Below are 17,500 nucleotides of genomic sequence, written 5' to 3' on the forward strand. Positions count from 1 at the left end.
AGCCGCTCCTGCTGCGGGAGTGTGACGGGGAGGGGGGGAAGTCGGTCACTGAAGGAAGTTGTAGGACATCTGAACGCGCAGAGCACGTGTTTCCATCGGGCTCATGGCGGCTGCCCCTGGCGCCCCCACCCTGGGGGGGGGCATTTGTTCCTCCCGCTTGCCCGGCCGGCACCGGAGTGGAGGCGGGAAGGGAGCCCGGTCGCTCCTGGGGCCTGGAGAGGCGGGGCCCGGCGGGGGGGGGGGCAGAGCCCCGTGGCTTCCTTAGAGCAGGTAATTAAAATGTTTAGGAAGTCTCTTATTTCTGACACACCAGCTAGCATCATATGCACAGATAATGGTGACAGTATACTCAGTCTATGGCTCTGTGGCTGATGTCAGCGGCATAGTTTAGGGTTTTCCTGTAACGGGGTTGTCTAGATGGCACCAGTCCTGCTGGCATTAAATGGGATCTCTCATGAGGAGGGAAGAGGGTTTGCTCTTCCTCCCACCCCCGCCGTTGGCTTCTTGCTCCATTTCTAACTTGTTCAGAGCCTCTTAGGGAGTGTGTTAGGAAGACAGAGAGAGGGAGGTGAGTCAGAGTGTCTGGCTGGGTTGTGTAAAACCTGCAGTGAAAACTACCCCACCCCCGCTAGGCAGTGGTGTTAGGGCTTTCCTTTGTGTTAGTGCTTCTTTTGAGGAATTTTTTGCGTCTTCCAAAGCCAGAAAGTATCAGGGAAGTGATCTACGGTATTTTCTTTTTCTCTTTTTCGTTTTTTTTTTTTTTCCCCCTTGAGAACAGTGCAGTCTGTTGTATGTATTGTCACTTGAATTGTTCTACTTGAAGATATTTGTAGCTTAATTGTGATGCTTATTGCATTTGAACAGATATCTGGAAACATGGCTACTGAACATGTTAATGGGAATGGTACGGAAGAGCCCATGGATACTTCTGCTGCAGTTACCCATTCTGAGCATTTCCAGACATTGCTTGATGCTGGTTTACCACAGAAAGTTGCTGAAAAACTAGACGAAATTTACGTTGCAGGTAAGATGTAAAACTTGCAAAACCACACTTAACAATATTTTATTGGATTCTGCTTTCTTTGGGCTAAAATAGCAACTTTTTGTGGTTTCCAAAAGTATGGGAACTGCAGTCTTACCAAAATCTGTGGATGTTTTCTATTCAGTGCTTTAATTTGTTGTAGTATTTTTCAGAGAAGAGTCTTGGGCCAGGTTACTTGGGCTGAGGGGTGGGAAAGAGGAGAAGTATGCAGGTGACCGTAGCAACAGCCGGAATAGGCAACAGATGATTTTTAAGGAGGAGTAGGTGATGTGGTCTTAGTGCATTTTCCACAGTAGATGTAGGTAACTCTAAGGAACTGAAGCGTTGTTATTCATCTTCTCGTGTAAATGATACTTCATGATATAGTATTTGGTCTCATGGGTGCAAAGGTTATTGTATTGGTACTCGGATGTGGTAGTAGCTAGCATTTTTGAAATTCGATTTTTGGATTGTGGTCGTCACAGTTTATTCATCTTTTATAGTTTCCTGAGAATGTACCAAGGTACATTGGTAAGAAAGCTAGGTTTTGATAGTTAGGTTTTGATAGATCCTTCTGACTTCAGTTTCAGGATATTGAAAAATATTGAAAATAAACTTGGCCTGTGTAATGTCTGGGTTTCACAGAAGTCAAACCAGTATATAAATGCAGTAACTGTAACTGTGACTCTTAACTTACTTGACACTTTTTAATCAAAAAAAGGTTAAATACACTTAAATATCTACCTTTAAAAAGACTAAGTGATTTTTTTTTTTCAAGTTATAGTAACTTATGTTAATCAGTGATTGATATAGAGGTCACTGAAATGTGTTAGATGTTTTAAATGTGGTTAAACAAAGATTGCTGCCCAAATGTAATTAGTAATTTTTTTCTTTTCTCTAGGGCTAGTTGCACATAGTGATCTAGATGAAAGAGCTATTGAAGCTTTAAAGGAATTTAATGAAGAAGGTGCATTGGCAGTACTACAACAGTTTAAAGACAGTGATCTCTCACATGTTCAGGTAATGTTAAGCAATTAAGAATATAATTGTTGAGGGATAAACTGCTAGTTGACTGGCAAGAGGTTTGCTTAAGTCTCTTCAGTGATCCATATGTGATATGTAAAACAAACACTGTATTAGTTCACTGTAAAATTAGATTCTGGCTTGTCATATTTTCGGAACTGAAGGTTAATATATCTTTTGCAGAACAAAAGTGCCTTTTTATGTGGAGTCATGAAGACATACAGACAGAGGGAAAAACAGGGGACCAAGGTGGCAGATTCTAGCAAAGGACCAGATGAGGCAAAAATTAAGGTATATGCCTAAAAGATAAAAGTTATGTGGTCTATCTGTGTTTTGTCAAAACTGTTTTGAGAGATACCTTGATTCTTCTGCAACTGTGCTTTTATTGAAAAGGCTATTTTATTTCATGATTGAAAGCTGTCACTTGCATTTTTATCTTGTACTTACTCTCTTCATAAGGCAAATTAATATACTGCTAATTTCTGGAACTGAATGTATTTAAAAGTAGAGAAGTTTTAACAGTTTGCTTAATGTCTAGTTGAGGCTGTTATGCTGTTTCACAGTTAAAAGTGTTTGGAAACTTCTCAGTATAGATATTTGGGTTCAGAATACCTGTCTTCAGCTACTGGTAGTGGTTTGTTTTCTTTTTTGTTCTGTGCGGTTTATTTTTTTGTTGTTTTTTTTTTTTTTTTTTTTTTTTTTTTTTTTTTTTTTTCTTTAAGTTTGGGTTTAAAACAACTCCACAACAGGGAGGAGATACCACATGTGTCTGAAAAAACATTGTGATGGATTTAGGATGTAGGCCACTTCTTATATGACATAATCACTGTTGTCATAAGCTATACTCTGAACTTAATAGTGGACATGTTATTTCTTGAACCAAGTCTTCTGCTAGCAAGGGACTCCTGTGTCAAGAGTTAGGCGTACTATGATCTGTTTTGTCATTCCGTGTTTAACAACTTCACCAAAGCTTAAGGAAAGGAAAACCATCTAAGCATGCTTAGTTGATGTCTTAAAAAGTAGAGGAATCTTTTGTCTTTAAGTTTTCACATACAAAATGAATGTGTTATTTATTACAATAAGTATGTAGCTTGTGAAGCTAGGAAATCTTTTCCTCCTGACTTTGAGGCTGGGATGCCATTAATTTTAAAATTAAGAAAAAAACCAAACTGATACAGTTTTTTGCCACTACCACACAAACCAACAACAATATGAGGACTTTATGAACTAGCTTAAAAGTAGCATAGCTTTTACTGCTGATGGCTAGAGCATTTAAAATAACTTTGCAGTTTTCCATTTGTGAAATTACTAACTCTTGATTATAATTAGGCTTTTTTTATATGCTGTTTTTTTGTGGGTAGAGTTGATTTGTCTTTGTAAAAAAACTGTTAAGAAAGACTAACTTCAGAGGAGTTTCTCGTTATATATCAGATGAAATTGAGTATGTAAGGATAGGAGGACGACAGGAGAGAGGAGGTAATACTGACCCTTCAGTGGCTGGGGACTTGAAACAGTCAGTACAGTGTTCCGGGGGTGTAAGGACTTAAACCTGTGTTCTTTTAACTTCATGCTTATGAGTAATCTCATTAAGTGAAGGGAACTCCTGTACATAAATGTTTGCAGGATTGGACATGCCAAAACAAGAAGTGGCTCAGACTAAAATCTTTCTAATTAAAGGGAAGCTTGCTATACTAATACTTAGCCCTTCTTTTTTTGTGTGAAAATGAAGGAATTGGAAAAATCTATGAGTCTGTCATTTTCTAGCAATGTTTCTTTACCTGATAGGTCCAGTAATTGTTTCACGAGTTTCTTGTTGCAGTACTAGCAGTAGGCTTGTTTGCCTGTGGAAGTTTCGAAGGAGTACAGTTTAAGAGGAATTACAAGCATGTCTGTTTGTGAATAAAGTGCATTTGAATTAGCTTGATTTGTATATGATTTTAAAACTTTGAAGTTTCTTACTTGAAGGCACTCTTGGAGAGAACCGGCTACACTCTTGATGTAACTACTGGACAGCGAAAGTACGGTGGACCTCCTCCAGAATCTGTATATTCAGGACAGCAACCTTCTGTGGGTACAGAGGTAAGAAGGGGATGTTTATGGAGATGTGTTCTTATTCATTGGAAGCATTTTTTTTGTAAACAACACTTTGTATGTCTCTTGTAGATATTTGTGGGCAAGATTCCAAGAGACTTGTTTGAAGACGAACTTGTTCCATTATTTGAGAAAGCTGGCCCCATATGGGATCTCCGCTTAATGATGGATCCACTAACTGGTCTAAATAGAGGATATGCTTTTGTCACTTTTTGTACTAAAGAGGCAGCTCAGGAAGCTGTTAAGCTGGTAAGTTTTCTTCTTTTTTTTTTTTTAATGTTTTAAGTAAACTCTGGCTTACAAGCAGATGTCCTGATCCTAATGCTTACACGCTTAAGATGAAGTTGTCATTGTTAGATCACTTCATAACTGTCTGTTAAGTGTCTTTAAATATTTCCACATTGTGTATAATTTTTTACTGTCTGTATTAGGGACAGGGGTAGAAAAACCAATGTACTTCTGTTTAGTACAAGAAGAGTTGTATTAGCCGTAGTGACTTTTGAGGTGTCTGCATCTTGATGAATTTTGGAGAGCAGTGGCCTTTGCGTTGCTGTGGCACAAGGGAGGCATTGGTCAGACAGTCTGTGATTTCTGATTTGATTGTGTACCAGCAGGGGGCCCTGTGCTGAAAAAGCCTCTGAAGTCACAGAATTTCATAAGATACTTCAGAGGGGAAATAATCACTCTTGAGTGTTGAAGTCTGTTTGCTGCAACTGACTGGAAAGAGTCATAAATCTTGCCAGGCTAAAAAAAAATTTACAAAGAGATGTGAAATAGTTCGCTGTAAGGAATAGGCTACTCTTAATAAGCTTTCCAGTGATGCATGAGATACCTATCATTAAAAAAGAGGGGAGGAAGAGGGACCGCCCTGATTCTTGCACTGCTCCTTTGTTGCCCTAGTTAAGTTGAATTTTAATTTTTTTGAGCTAGTTACTACTACGTTGATCTAGTCAAGGTCAGTGAGCAGTATGACTCTCAAGAGTGTTAACCATACTCATTCTGAGATGTTCTGATACTGTATTAATACAGTAGGGTTAAAATATCTTGTTTTGGAGTAACGTAAATCTTAAATTGTTAAGGTATCCCATTGTCATATTAATAATGTAAGTCAGTTGGTGGAGACAAATCAAACTAAAGATGAGAGTGTGTTTTGAAAGTATAGAAGTGTCTACAAAAGTGGAAATAATAAAAATACCTGGTACATGCCATTTAGCTTTCTAAATGAGAACGGTTAGTGTTCCTGTACACAATCCAGATACACTGAGGATAACTGCGTATATCTCTTTGTACTTCCGTTGTCATCCTAGCTATTTTCATTGTGTGTGAACTCTTTAAGTTATGCACATGACTTAGCAAAACAGTGAATCAAATCACATACATTCTCAAAGGCACCTCATAAATGAACAGAAAGTAATTTTTCTTCCCTTAGTTGCCTTTTGCTTAAAGGCAGCATACTCTGAAGTCACTCAGGTTGTGTTTCCATTGAAGTAACATCAGATCCTACCCTCAGTCTTCCATTAAGTGATACAGGGGAAGGGAGGTACTTGGCATCCCTTTATATCTGATCTTTGATATGCAGGAGGAAAAAAACATTATGTTCTGTTTTTCAGTTAAATAGACACTGTCTGTAGTAATATTTGAAAAGTTCTGCAATTGATAGAGCAGTTTTTCAGACTTGAGGCTAACGTCTTTCAGGGCAGGTTTAGTTTTAAATTGGATCCTGTGGCATTTAACAGCTTTGGAATCACAGCTGGCTGGCTAGTTTGATAGAATAGTAAGTTTCCTAAGTTGTCTAGGAGTGATTTGCAGGGGTACTAACAGAGTATGACTGTATGGCTCGGTTGAAAATTGAAGGACTGTCACTTGTATTAGTTATATATGCATGGAAGAGGCTGCTGCAAGACCTCTCAGAAATGCTGAACCCTTGGTCCTAGCCATTTTAATATACTAGTATTTTAGCGGGTAATGTTCTTTTTGATACTACCTGTAATCTCCTGATGTATATACCAGTTATTTGCCAGCTTTCTGCACTCCCTGGGATAAGGCTGAATCCCCAGAGGCATTTTGTTTTTTCTTTCTTTCTGTTCAGGACTCGAAAGTATAGCAAAAAAACAAGAATAAAAATCTCTGTATTGCCCATAGGCTTCTGAGTAGTAAAAGACAGCTATGAGGTTTTGTCAATACGCAAAATGCAGCAGAGAATAAACTGACCTGTCTTCGGGCTCTTGCAGTTGGTGTAACATTTTCCATGCAATTAATACTTGCATGGCAGTTTTATAATCCACAGTCTTTATAACAGCTTAATGCAAAACTGAACTAAAATTTTTTTATAAACTTAATGTTGACTTACTATTCATCAAGCAGAGGAAATCTTGCCATTTAAAAGGTTGAAGCCTTCATTTTGTTACTGCATGTGCATTTTTAAGCCGCTTAAAAAGGGCGAGAGTTGCCTAAATTGCATTTGAAATACTTTTGGGGCTGTGCTTGAGACAAAAAACGGAGTGACACTGTGGTGTGATACTGAGAAGACTTAACAGATTTGACAAGTAGTTGATTTTATGTCCAGTACTTAATCCAGTGTGGTTAACCCTTGCTGAACACAAACACAGACTATCAAGAGTCTTTTAATTTCTTTTTTCAACCCCCAAAGAATTGTTACCTGTGCTTAATATGTTTGTCTTCACCTTCTGTTTTATACTGTTTGAGTTAAGGATTGTAACTCCAGTTGTGTTCAATTCTCCCTCCTATTTCATACAGAGTTGTTAGGTTACAGTTTTTCAGAAGATCTGAGTGATTGAGGTTACTGTAGCTGTGTACAGGATAAATATTTGTGAGGTGTGGCTTGTAGAAAAACATACACCACATGCTACTATAGTTTTCAGTATTTTTGACTAGAGCAAATGTAAGCTTCTTCAAAGTACAGATACAGGTGACTTATGCAAATATGCCCATTAAGTAGTTAGCCAGTGTGCATAGAAACACAACTTGCCGCTTGCTACTGGGAATAAACTAAAATTGCTGGTGAAAGTTTAAGTGGATAAAATGACAAGACAGACCGTATGCATACTTTGACTGGTTCATGAGTAGGTTTTTGTGTAACTTAGGGAGAAAAAAAGTACCTATTATAGTGTCTAGAGGGTAGCAATATCTTTGTTCCCGACTTCAGGCATTGATTCAGTGGTGACAGGAGGGGGAAGCAGTATGCTGACATAGCTAATTTGGTAGCCTGACTGTTTTGGCATTTTACCCAGATCATGATTCGGGCCTGTTCATGTCTAATCTAAGTTTTCAGATGACATGCAAGCTATTTACCTAAACTCCACCAACTTTATATTGAAGAGCACCTAATTCAAGGCTCTTTTCTCCGTGTCAAGAGAAACATACAGTGATAAGCAGTAGCTAATGTATTATAATGTGAAAAAACTACTAGAAACTCCTGTTGTGGAATTGCAGTATGGTAGAGTATTTTAAATTTTTTTAAGTTTTGAAATACTGCTTTGTTGCCGTGCATTGTATGAGAGGATCTTTTTGGATTAGATGAGTAGCCAAACTTTGGCTTAGACTTTTAACAACAACAGTCAGATAATATTGTTTATTATCCGTATAGAATAAAATATTTTAGTTGGAAGAGGCCTGCAGTGATCATCTAGTCCAACTGCTTGACCAATTTAGGGCTGACTGAAAGTGGCAGTATTAAGGGAATTGTCCATATGACTTCTCTAAACACTGAGAGGCTTGGGGCATTGCCTACCTCTCTAGGAAGTTTTCCAGTGTTTTCCATGCTCTCAGTAAAAAAATGCTTCCTAACATAAAAAAGTTTCCTAATGTACGCTTCAATTAGTGAATCAGTTTGTGTCTTGTTTCCAGACTAATAAACTGTCCACTTCTTTAAGGGATTGTTTTTAGAGCTACTGTAATCTGTTTCTTCATTAATATGTGTAAATCTGTTTATTAATCAGTCTTCCTATGCAACTGCTCCCTACTTTAGAATCAAATATTGCTCTGCCACATAGGCAACAGATAGAGAGGCAGAAGTCTTTTACCTTATCCTACTGTGTTTTGAGACATAATTAGTGGGGAACATGGCATTCCAGAACCTTTTCACATGTACAGTACTCCTTTCAGCTCAATTTTGGTGCAATTTTCTAGCTTTGAAAATTTTCAGTGTGTAGTTTTTGTTTGCACAAGATAAACAAAAACCTTCACCCTGATTTTAGTGCACAAAGAAAGAAAGGGTGTGGGAGACCTTGCTTGTGCAGGAAGATTTACCACCAGATACAAAATAACTCACAGAATAAATAGCTAGATTAAATTTTAAAAAGTTATCCTGCTGCTTGTCAATAAGATGTTGACCACAAAATACATTTTCCTGGCTAAAGAACTGTCTGTTGCAGGACTTCCAGTTGGAAAGGGGTTGATGTACCACCAGGTGACCTCCCTGCTGCTTATTTTGATGATGCATGACTGTGCCTGCATCTCAATGAAAGGCATTTTTTTGTCAACAGATGTCTACAGCAATTTTTTTTTTTTTTCTTAAACTGCTGACTTGTTCAGAGTGGCTTCTCAACAATCTGTTACGGGAGAAGCATTTGAACAGAAGTCTTAAGATTTTCAAGTCAGTAGAAGGTTGTTCTTGCTGTTTACTATCTTTACATGTGTAATCTGTGTGCTCTCTGGAAAGTATTTGCCAATGGCTTTTGAACATTTTGTGAAGGAGATCTGATAACATCTTTCTTTTGTTAACTATGGAACTTTAGAAGGGAATCTGATTTAAATTGTAACTCCTGTCTTACATTATACGCAACTCAGGAATTCATAGATACAATCTGTAGAGGAACTTGCATTTTTTTCTGAAATGTCGTGAAGAAAGAAGCCTTGACCTTGATTATTTAGACATAAGATTTACCTTTCATGGTTTTACATGAAAAAGTTTCTAATGAAACATGTATTGAGAAAGAGGCTTGAACAAGAACGGAAGAGTAATTGTTGGCTGAAATTGCGGAGATATCTTAGAGAACATTGGTATAGTTCAGAACAGTTGAATATGCATCATAAAAATGCGTTAAGCTCCAAAGAATTTAATATGTTACTCCATACTATGTTTGCAGAAGTATTTGGTATGCTGCTGTTGGAGGAGAGTGAAAATTCTCTGTACCTGATCATTGCCCAATAATTTTTCTTTTCAGTACAACAACCATGAAATTCGTTCTGGAAAACACATTGGTGTATGCATCTCTGTTGCCAATAATAGGCTTTTTGTTGGTTCTATTCCTAAAAGTAAAACCAAGGAGCAAATTGTTGAAGAATTTAGCAAAGTAACAGGTAAGTCAATAACTGTTGTAGAGTTGGAAAGATGTTAGACATGATCGGTGATGACCTCCCCTCAGCATTTTTTTGCTTTGGTTGAATGATAATGAATACAAATGAAAAACACTAAGCATTTGTCTGGACTTCTAGGTGGTTTTTGTTTTTTAAACTGTTGTTGTGCTGACGGATGAAATACTTGTGATGAGACTAGATATGTGGTTCCAATTTTTACCTAGAGAATAAGTGTGTAATGTTTAAAAAAGCCATTCAATGAAATAGATAATTTAATTATTTCAATACTAATGGATGTTTTAAAACTTTTCAAGGCAAAACTGAAGCACATTGGAGAACGTAACTAGTTCTGTGCCTCAGAATTCTTAGAGATTTTTATAAGGTTCTCTTTTTGATAATGACACATAAACTGGCAAAGGTAACATTTGATGGCTTCTTCTGTTACTCCACGATATACTTCAGGTTCCTTGAAACAACACTGAAACTTCTTAGATGTCTTAAAAGCATGCGAGTTCAATGTTTTCTTATTTCTTGGAAAAACCGCGTGCTGGTAAGTTGTGTGGCTTAGGTGTTTGAGAGAAGTGACAAGGCACAACTTTCGGCTGTCCTTAACCTCTTCTCCAGTTAGAGGAAGGGTACTCTTCCATAGCTACTAAGCTTTCTTCACTTAATAAAAATGGAACCTAAGCTCGGATAATCTAACACCTGTCTTTGAAAATGCGGGTCTTGAAGGTAGGGAAATTTTATAAAGTACGTGGTCTCTAAAGTCTTGTGTGTTCATGCTTCTTTGGAACCACTTGTCAGATGCATACTTACCAGAAAGACACCACCTAATTTATAATACAAATTCATGGATTGAAGCCTTAATAAACAAATATTTTGCTTAATTTCAGAGGGTCTTACAGATGTCATATTGTATCATCAGCCTGATGACAAGAAAAAGAACCGGGGTTTCTGTTTCCTCGAATATGAAGATCACAAAACTGCTGCTCAGGCCAGACGCAGGTTAATGAGTGGCAAAGTGAAAGTCTGGGGCAATGTTGTTACAGTTGAATGGGCTGACCCTATAGAAGACCCAGATCCTGAAGTCATGGCAAAGGTAATAAAGCTATAAGAAAACCATAATACATTTAAAGTGCTTTGTTCCAAAATAGGTACTTCCTGACATCAGCCTAAGATTAAATAGCATCTTTCAGCCTTCCTGACAGAGATGGTAAGATGATGAACGTATGAATACACTCTAGAATTGATGTGGATTTAAAGACTCTATTGACTGGTGTTATTGTGTGCTCCCAAGGCTGAATGTTGAACATAATTCTTGTCAAAATGACACACAGGCCTGATGTAATTAATTTCTCATCTGGAAGTAGTGATGGTGACTCAAAAAGTTAAAATGTTTTTGTAGCTTAATGTTTTGAAGGACAGAAATGTAGATACTGTCTCAGAGCAAGCCTTAATTCTTTTCAACTCTGGAACTTTGTTTATCACTTCAGAATTGGAACATGTCAGTAAGATGCACAACTGTATTTTCAAGATTGCCTTCAGCACTTACTTCTGAGAAGTTAGACATTCGCTTCGTTTTTGGAAGTCTCTTTAATTTGGGGGGAGGTAATTCCTTAAAATACTAAGACTTAGTAGCATTTTTGATGTCAGATGTTCAAGTATAACTGAACTCTGGACTGGTAATGTTTTGAAGTACGTTTTAAGCATTTCTTGTAGGTATGTGTGTGATATTTTGCCAGAAACAAATTACTTGAGTTGTTTTTCCATCAGATAATGCTGAAGCCTGTCTTTTTCAGTTATGTTGTGTAGCTGAGGGGTTTTTTTTTAATCAAAACTAGCGAGCCCTCATCCTTATCTTTTTCCTCTTTGCTTGCTTGTATCTGTGCTTTTACTCCCATCTGAGACATGTCACTTGCTGGAGTCCTACTTTGAATGGACCTGGTGAGATAGGTTGGCTGGGATCTCCTCTTTGGTGAGCCATAAGGGAAAAGGGTTGGGGTGGGGGCTTATTTTAGGGAAAAAGATGCTTTTGTAATACAGGTATTACAGGAGCTTTTAGACTAGTCTTTCTGCAGACTTTGTTTTTCTTGCCTGGCATCATAGACTTAGAAGTGGGCAAGAGTCTTGCAGGTAAAATTTGTCAAAGGTGGCACTTAAATAAGACAACTTGTCTATCTGTTCAGCTTCTTGGCTCAAAAGAGAAGAGACCTAATCCAGCAAACTATTAAAATAAATGAGTAGGAACTTCTGGTGACGTGACTGAATATACGAGCAGGAAGTGATAGGGGCCATAACCAGCTATCTTTCCTAAGTAATTTTACAGATGTGGGGAGTGAAAGGCTAAGGAAATTAAAGTTTGATAGTGGTTTGCCCATTTAATACACGGGTTTTTTAATGTTTTAATGCCTTGTATTGTTTTATATCTGAAATGGGAGGTGAAAAGGGAAGAAACACAAATATGGAAAATGTGCAGAAAATAACCATGGATATTTCTAGGGCCATATTCTAAAGATACGGCATGGTGCTTGGGTTGAAGACGTATGGAAAAGTGAGACTGTGTGAGTAAGAATACTGGAAAAAACAGAACATCTAGCTTGTGTTTGAAGACAGAAGTTCAGACAAACGTTGGTGTCTGACCTTTCTCAATGGCTGTGTCCTTTAGTTTATTTTTGCAGCAAGGCAAGTTGCTGCTCCAATGTTTCTTGCCCACTTACTGTACATTTGGAGAAACTCTGACCTCATCTGGCACTTCTGGAAGTGTTAGATTTGCTTTCACTTTGTTTATTGCTATCTTTCTTCTAAGAGAATAAACAGCTGAGCTGCTGCTTAGTCAGTAGTCTCTCAGATGGGAGCTACAGGTTGGCTGTCATTGCTTCTGAGTTCTGAGCCTGTGGCTGAAGGTTCTGGAGGAAACACTGTGAGTAGGAGAAGTTAGGAGGAGTAGGTTGCTTTTATCAGAATAATGATATTATTGGCGATTTTCTTGTCAAGATTGCTAGAAAAGCAAGTTCGTAAGAGCAAACCATGAGGAAGACAGATTCACCTTTGTAGCCAGAAGGTGAACAGTGTTGTTCTAAATACTTTTCAGAAGCAGCATTGCATTTCAGCAACGTATGAACACATACTAATTTAAATTTCTGACATGTTTACTAAAGCCTTTTGTTGTTTCTCCTCCAGACAGACTTTTGCTTAAATGTGTGGATGCATGCTTAAAATTCAAATGGGCTGTTTGCTTAAATATGAAGCATCTTGAGCGTGACAAGGTAGAAAGCTAGATGGTGAAGCTAGATATAGATGCTACAGGTTAGTGCTTGTGCTGACAGATCAGAGTATAATTGGTTAAGTAATTGATTTCTGGTATAAAGTGAACTTTCTTGCAGTAGCTGTATTAATAGTTTAATTTCTCCTAAGTGTTATTTTAATGCTTCTTATACCTGTAGTGGCAGAAAAATTTCTTAAGGTTTTACTTGATTTCTGTAGCATCTCTGAGGCTACAGAGTGGCGGGTTAAGCAGCTAGATAAAATCGTAATGCTTGTGCCTGCCTGGATGATTACAGGGCCAGTAGCCCTGGGAGAATGTGGTAATGAAGTCTGAAGTGTTTGTGCTGTAGGTATGAGGAGGAAAAGGAGCAAATCCATGAAGTTTTGGGGGTAGTATAATTGTAAGGAGTTCTAAAAGCAAGTTCTGCCTTTATGACAGAATGCTGTTGTTGGGTATATTGCTTGTTACGTGTGTATTTATGCATCCTTGATGTTAAAATCTGGGAGCCTTAATGAAGAATATGGTGGGGTTTTTTTCCTTTTTTCTCTGTTGGTGGTTTAAATTAAGTAAAAATGGGTTCATCTTCTCTCAACCTATACTTTAACCTGCCTCCTAGCTTTGACATCTTCGACTGGTTCAGATTTGCTTTTTAACCTGTAACAGGATCAAAGGTGTTAAAACATTTCAGCTGTTAGAGATTAATGGATTTGTCCACACTGGTAAAAAGTTGAAATTTGTTGCTTTTTACTGCTTAAAAAAATATGTTAGTGCATCTTGTAATAAATAAATCATTATTTTTGAGGGTTTTAGTCATGTCTGACACTATGTCAGTGATTGTCGGTTTATTAGTGAAGGCCGTTAAGGGTTCCTCATGACATGCTAGTTTTCATCCTTTCCTAAAGTACAAGAATAAGGAATATTTGTTTGGAAGTTACTGATTCTTGAAACCATTGATTACAGCACAAGACTTCCTGTAATTCATTTTCATGAAATAAGGTTAAAGTAGGAATTAGGGCAGTTTACTAAAAAAGATTATTGCATGTGGGTTACAAAAAATAAAGGTTGGTCTTGCCATCAAGGCACATAGGAGAAACTTAATGCAGGATAGGAAGTTACTTTCCTCATGGAGCTGGCTATGACATCATCTCCTGAGAATCAGCAAGAGTAACTACTGCCAAAGACTAAAGTTGATACACTGGGTCAGACTTGCAATCTGCTGTAAGCCTTCTTCCAAACTCTGCATCCCATTCTAATTCAGCTAGCGAGTGAGACAAAGATTTATGTCAGTCTGTCCTCTTTATTTGTAACTTAATTACATAGTAATTCTTGTGAAAAAGGGTGTCTGGGTATATTGAGTTCTTGTATTTGGTAAGTGTAGATATTATACCTCTGCTTCAGAAATTGAAGCATAGTTTCTTTGTTCCCTTCAAGCCCTGTGTTATTTATGTTGACCTTCAGGGTTAGCAGTGGGAAGTCAGTGCTACCACGCACAGTGTCAACTTTTTGTCATCAGCTAATTTGAAACCACTGGTAGCGGAGGGGATAAGAACAGAAGTTTCAGGTCTCTGCAGCTGATGTGCAGCTGCTTTGTAGGAAGCTAAGACTGTGAGCATTCTTTGATATTAGGAAGTAAATAGACTGTCAGAGCATGGAGATTCTCCTCAACAAATCAGAGGCTTGTAAATTGTGAGAACGCACGGATGATGTGTAAACATGCTAATGTGCAGGCATTTCATACAATCTCAGTGTGGATGCAAGGATGAATCTTTGAATTACCAGTAGGTCATTAATACATGATTCCTGGTGTCCAGTGTATGTTGTCTGCTACATTAAATAAGAGTCTAGTTTAAGCCTTTGTTAGACTTCCCTGTATTTTCTTTTGTCATAAGCAGTTGGTGGTTGATGAGGCTTTATATTGATGATTCAGTCACTATCAGGCAGTTAACTGGGCATATATCGATAGTTGAAAGTTAACTAACCTCTTCAATCTTGTGAGCTTCTTAGCAGTCTTTTTGTAGCTGAAAAGCCATATTGCACGCTTTAGAGAGCTGGAAGGGGAGGGAATAGACTTCAGAGTTATCAGGAGGTGGTTGTTCCTCAAGGGAAGGACACACTTGTGAGGAAGTCCAAGTGTGACTTGTCAGTGTCAGCCTTAGTATCCCGCTTCTGTCTTTGTTCTAGCTGTGGCTTTGGGTCACTGCAAGCTCCTCAGGCAAGCACAATCCTGATGCTAGGTATTTGGTGTAGCTATAGCATAGGAGCCATGAGTTAAGCAGCTTGAATGCTGCAGGCCTGTCACCTCTGACCTAGATATTATACTGATGACTGTTCTGCAAATACCTGAGCAAAAACATGACTAAACAATGAAATGTTTTGATAAGTTGATTACTTTGTGTGTAACCAATCCTGATTGCCTGCTTTCAAGTTCGAAAGTGTTCTGAGTTGAAAATTACTGCTGCTAGGATTCTTTTAAACCTTAACACAAATTGGATTGACTTTTAGGATACTAATACTTACATAATCTTGTTTGAAAACATTTAATATTTCTATCAGGGAATTTTGGAGCTAGCTCATGCTGTCTGAATATATAAATACACATATTCTTGTATGCATATATAAAATGCTGCACGTACAATGTAATGAAGTTTTCAGTACTGCCAGTGGCAGCGTTCCAAAACTTCATTTTGTGTTTAAGAATTAGTTCATACTTCTAAGTGGGTGGTTTGGTTTTTGTTTTTGTTTTTTTTTTTTTTGTCTCAGGTAAAAGTTTTATTTGTACGCAATCTTGCCAATACTGTAACAGAGGAGATACTAGAAAAGGCCTTCAGTCAATTTGGAAAGCTAGAGCGAGTGAAGAAGCTAAAAGACTATGCTTTCATTCATTTTGATGAACGGGATGGTGCTGTAAAGGTAAGTGAAAAAGACTGTAACTGTGTGCGTGTGATAACTTCGTCCTCTCTGGGCGTCTTCCAGGAAGATGCAGTTGCTAACTTGAGAAGTGGATCTTAGATGCACCTGTCCTAAGCATTACGTATTATCATTTGAAAGTGCCAGAAGTTGAATGACTCTAAAGCAGTTTCTCTAGGGCAGGTGATAAAATCTTAGGTACTTCTTGAGTGACTTCTTTTTTATGGTGTGGAATAAGCACCTTTTTCTTTTTGATGTGAGGCGCTGGACAATTGAGTAACTGTCATTCCTGGATTTGTTAGCCTGGTCTTGGTGTTTTTTTTCCCGTTACCTGTTGTTAGGAAGGGAAAGTGTAGTTGTTCTCCTGCCTATAATGTGTCTATTTTTTATGTTCTGTAGGAGGATGCAGGATAGCAGGCGATTCAGTTTTTCTTACTCATCCAGATGCCTTAAAGCAGATGCTTAGGAAGATGATGGAAAGAGTCTTTTCATAGGATACGTGTCCCATCAAGGCATAGCTACAGAGTCCCTAAAGTGGTAGAATCTTTAGGATTCCCCTGCTTGAATTTAATTTGTAGCAATTACTGTGACTCATGGGAATCGTTATGTGTGTGTGTGTTCGTGGGTTTTTGTTGGTGGGGTGTTTCTGTTTTTTGAGGTTTTTTTGGTGGTTTGTTTTGGGTGAGACTGTAAAATGCTATTTTTTGGCTTCTGGTTTTAAAAGAAAGTTACACTTATGGAAAGTAACATAAAGAAATAAAAACATATACCAATCTCTAGCTTTAAAAGTGTTTGTGTGTGTGCTGACATGAGAAATTTATTCCTGTATTGCAAAATATGTACTTTCAGAGGACAGTTCCATCGCTTCCCTAATTGAAACAGCTTGCAAAGATTGAAGCCTGTTTACAGTTTTGAGTGGAAGATTTCTAAACTGGTACATGCAGTCCTGAGTTTGAGAGCCAAGCTAAGAGGAAATGCATAACTCTGGAACCCATGATACTATACTGTCTGATTATTAAAAAAAAAAAAAAATTAGTTTTATTGTGATTTTAGCTCTGGATAGCAAATTTTAAAATGCATACTCTAAAAGATAGAATAAAATTAATAAATACAGATATGCTTAGAGGTATATTTAAAGTCTGGTTAATTCCTTCAGGCAATGGAAGAAATGAATGGCAAAGATTTAGAGGGAGAAAACATTGAAATTGTTTTTGCTAAGCCACCAGATCAAAAAAGGAAAGAACGGAAAGCTCAGAGACAAGCGGCTAAAAATCAGATGTAAGTGTAAACGCATGCACATATGTTGTATTACTTCTGAAAGACATGTACGGTCCTACAGAATCAGAACTTCTGGGTATTTTAGTAGGTATACTACAGTGTGTACAGGTTTTCTGGCTTATCTGAAAATGCTGGATTCATTTAAGTTGTTTGCATTTTACTTAAGAGCTAGTGGTGGTGTGAGAATTTAGGTACTGTTTTGCTTTGCTCATTGAGTGTACGAGCACCAGAGGAAATGTTCCAAGGTCACGAAATATTCACGCTTTTCACTTTTTTTTGTTCTAAACTTTCAAGTACTTCTGCACTGATATGTCAGTGGATGAATTTAGCAACATGTGCTCCTCCCAGCAGGCTTAGCAGTACCGATGCAACCCCCCTTGTTCAATAAAGTACTCGTTGAAAAGAGGATCCTGACATTCTTTTTTGCCACTTCCAGAAGACAGATCTGCTCATGAAGCTTAAACTCATGCTGATAGAGATCTTGCACTAATAAATGCTGAACATAGCAAAAAAAGAAAGGCATTTCTTGCTGGTGTGATCTGCTTAATGTAGTCATGTGTTTTTCTTCTTGGATATCTTGCAGCTTTCCTAACCAT

General features: G+C 37.8%; 1 protein-coding gene across 7 annotated transcripts in view; it reads left to right on the forward strand.

Moving 5' to 3' along the window:
- The first annotated feature begins 867 nt into the window (after nucleotides 1-867).
- The window catches only part of SYNCRIP (synaptotagmin binding, cytoplasmic RNA interacting protein), a 23,076-nt gene continuing 6,443 nt past the window's right edge, over nucleotides 868-17,500 (forward strand). For 3 of the 7 annotated variants that reach the window (XM_010133839.1, XM_010133841.1, XM_010133836.1), the window contains exons 1-9: nucleotides 868-1,024; nucleotides 1,923-2,041; nucleotides 2,228-2,335; nucleotides 4,010-4,123; nucleotides 4,208-4,384; nucleotides 9,322-9,457; nucleotides 10,348-10,553; nucleotides 15,480-15,629; nucleotides 16,783-16,904. In XM_010133839.1, coding sequence (XP_010132141.1) covers nucleotides 877-1,024; nucleotides 1,923-2,041; nucleotides 2,228-2,335; nucleotides 4,010-4,123; nucleotides 4,208-4,384; nucleotides 9,322-9,457; nucleotides 10,348-10,553; nucleotides 15,480-15,629; nucleotides 16,783-16,904 — 1,280 coding nt within the window. In that variant the 5' untranslated portion in view covers nucleotides 868-876. Of the gene's footprint in view, nucleotides 1,025-1,922; nucleotides 2,042-2,227; nucleotides 2,336-4,009; nucleotides 4,124-4,207; nucleotides 4,385-9,321; nucleotides 9,475-10,347; nucleotides 10,554-15,479; nucleotides 15,630-16,782; nucleotides 16,905-17,500 lie in introns of all 7 variants that reach the window. The other 4 variants (XM_010133842.1, XM_010133837.1, XM_010133835.1 and 1 more) reach the window with 3 other exon arrangements.

Source organism: Buceros rhinoceros, unplaced genomic scaffold (genome assembly GCF_000710305.1).
Source record: "Buceros rhinoceros silvestris isolate BGI_N320 unplaced genomic scaffold, ASM71030v1 scaffold22633, whole genome shotgun sequence".
NCBI classification, from domain to species: Eukaryota; Metazoa; Chordata; class Aves; order Bucerotiformes; family Bucerotidae; genus Buceros; species Buceros rhinoceros.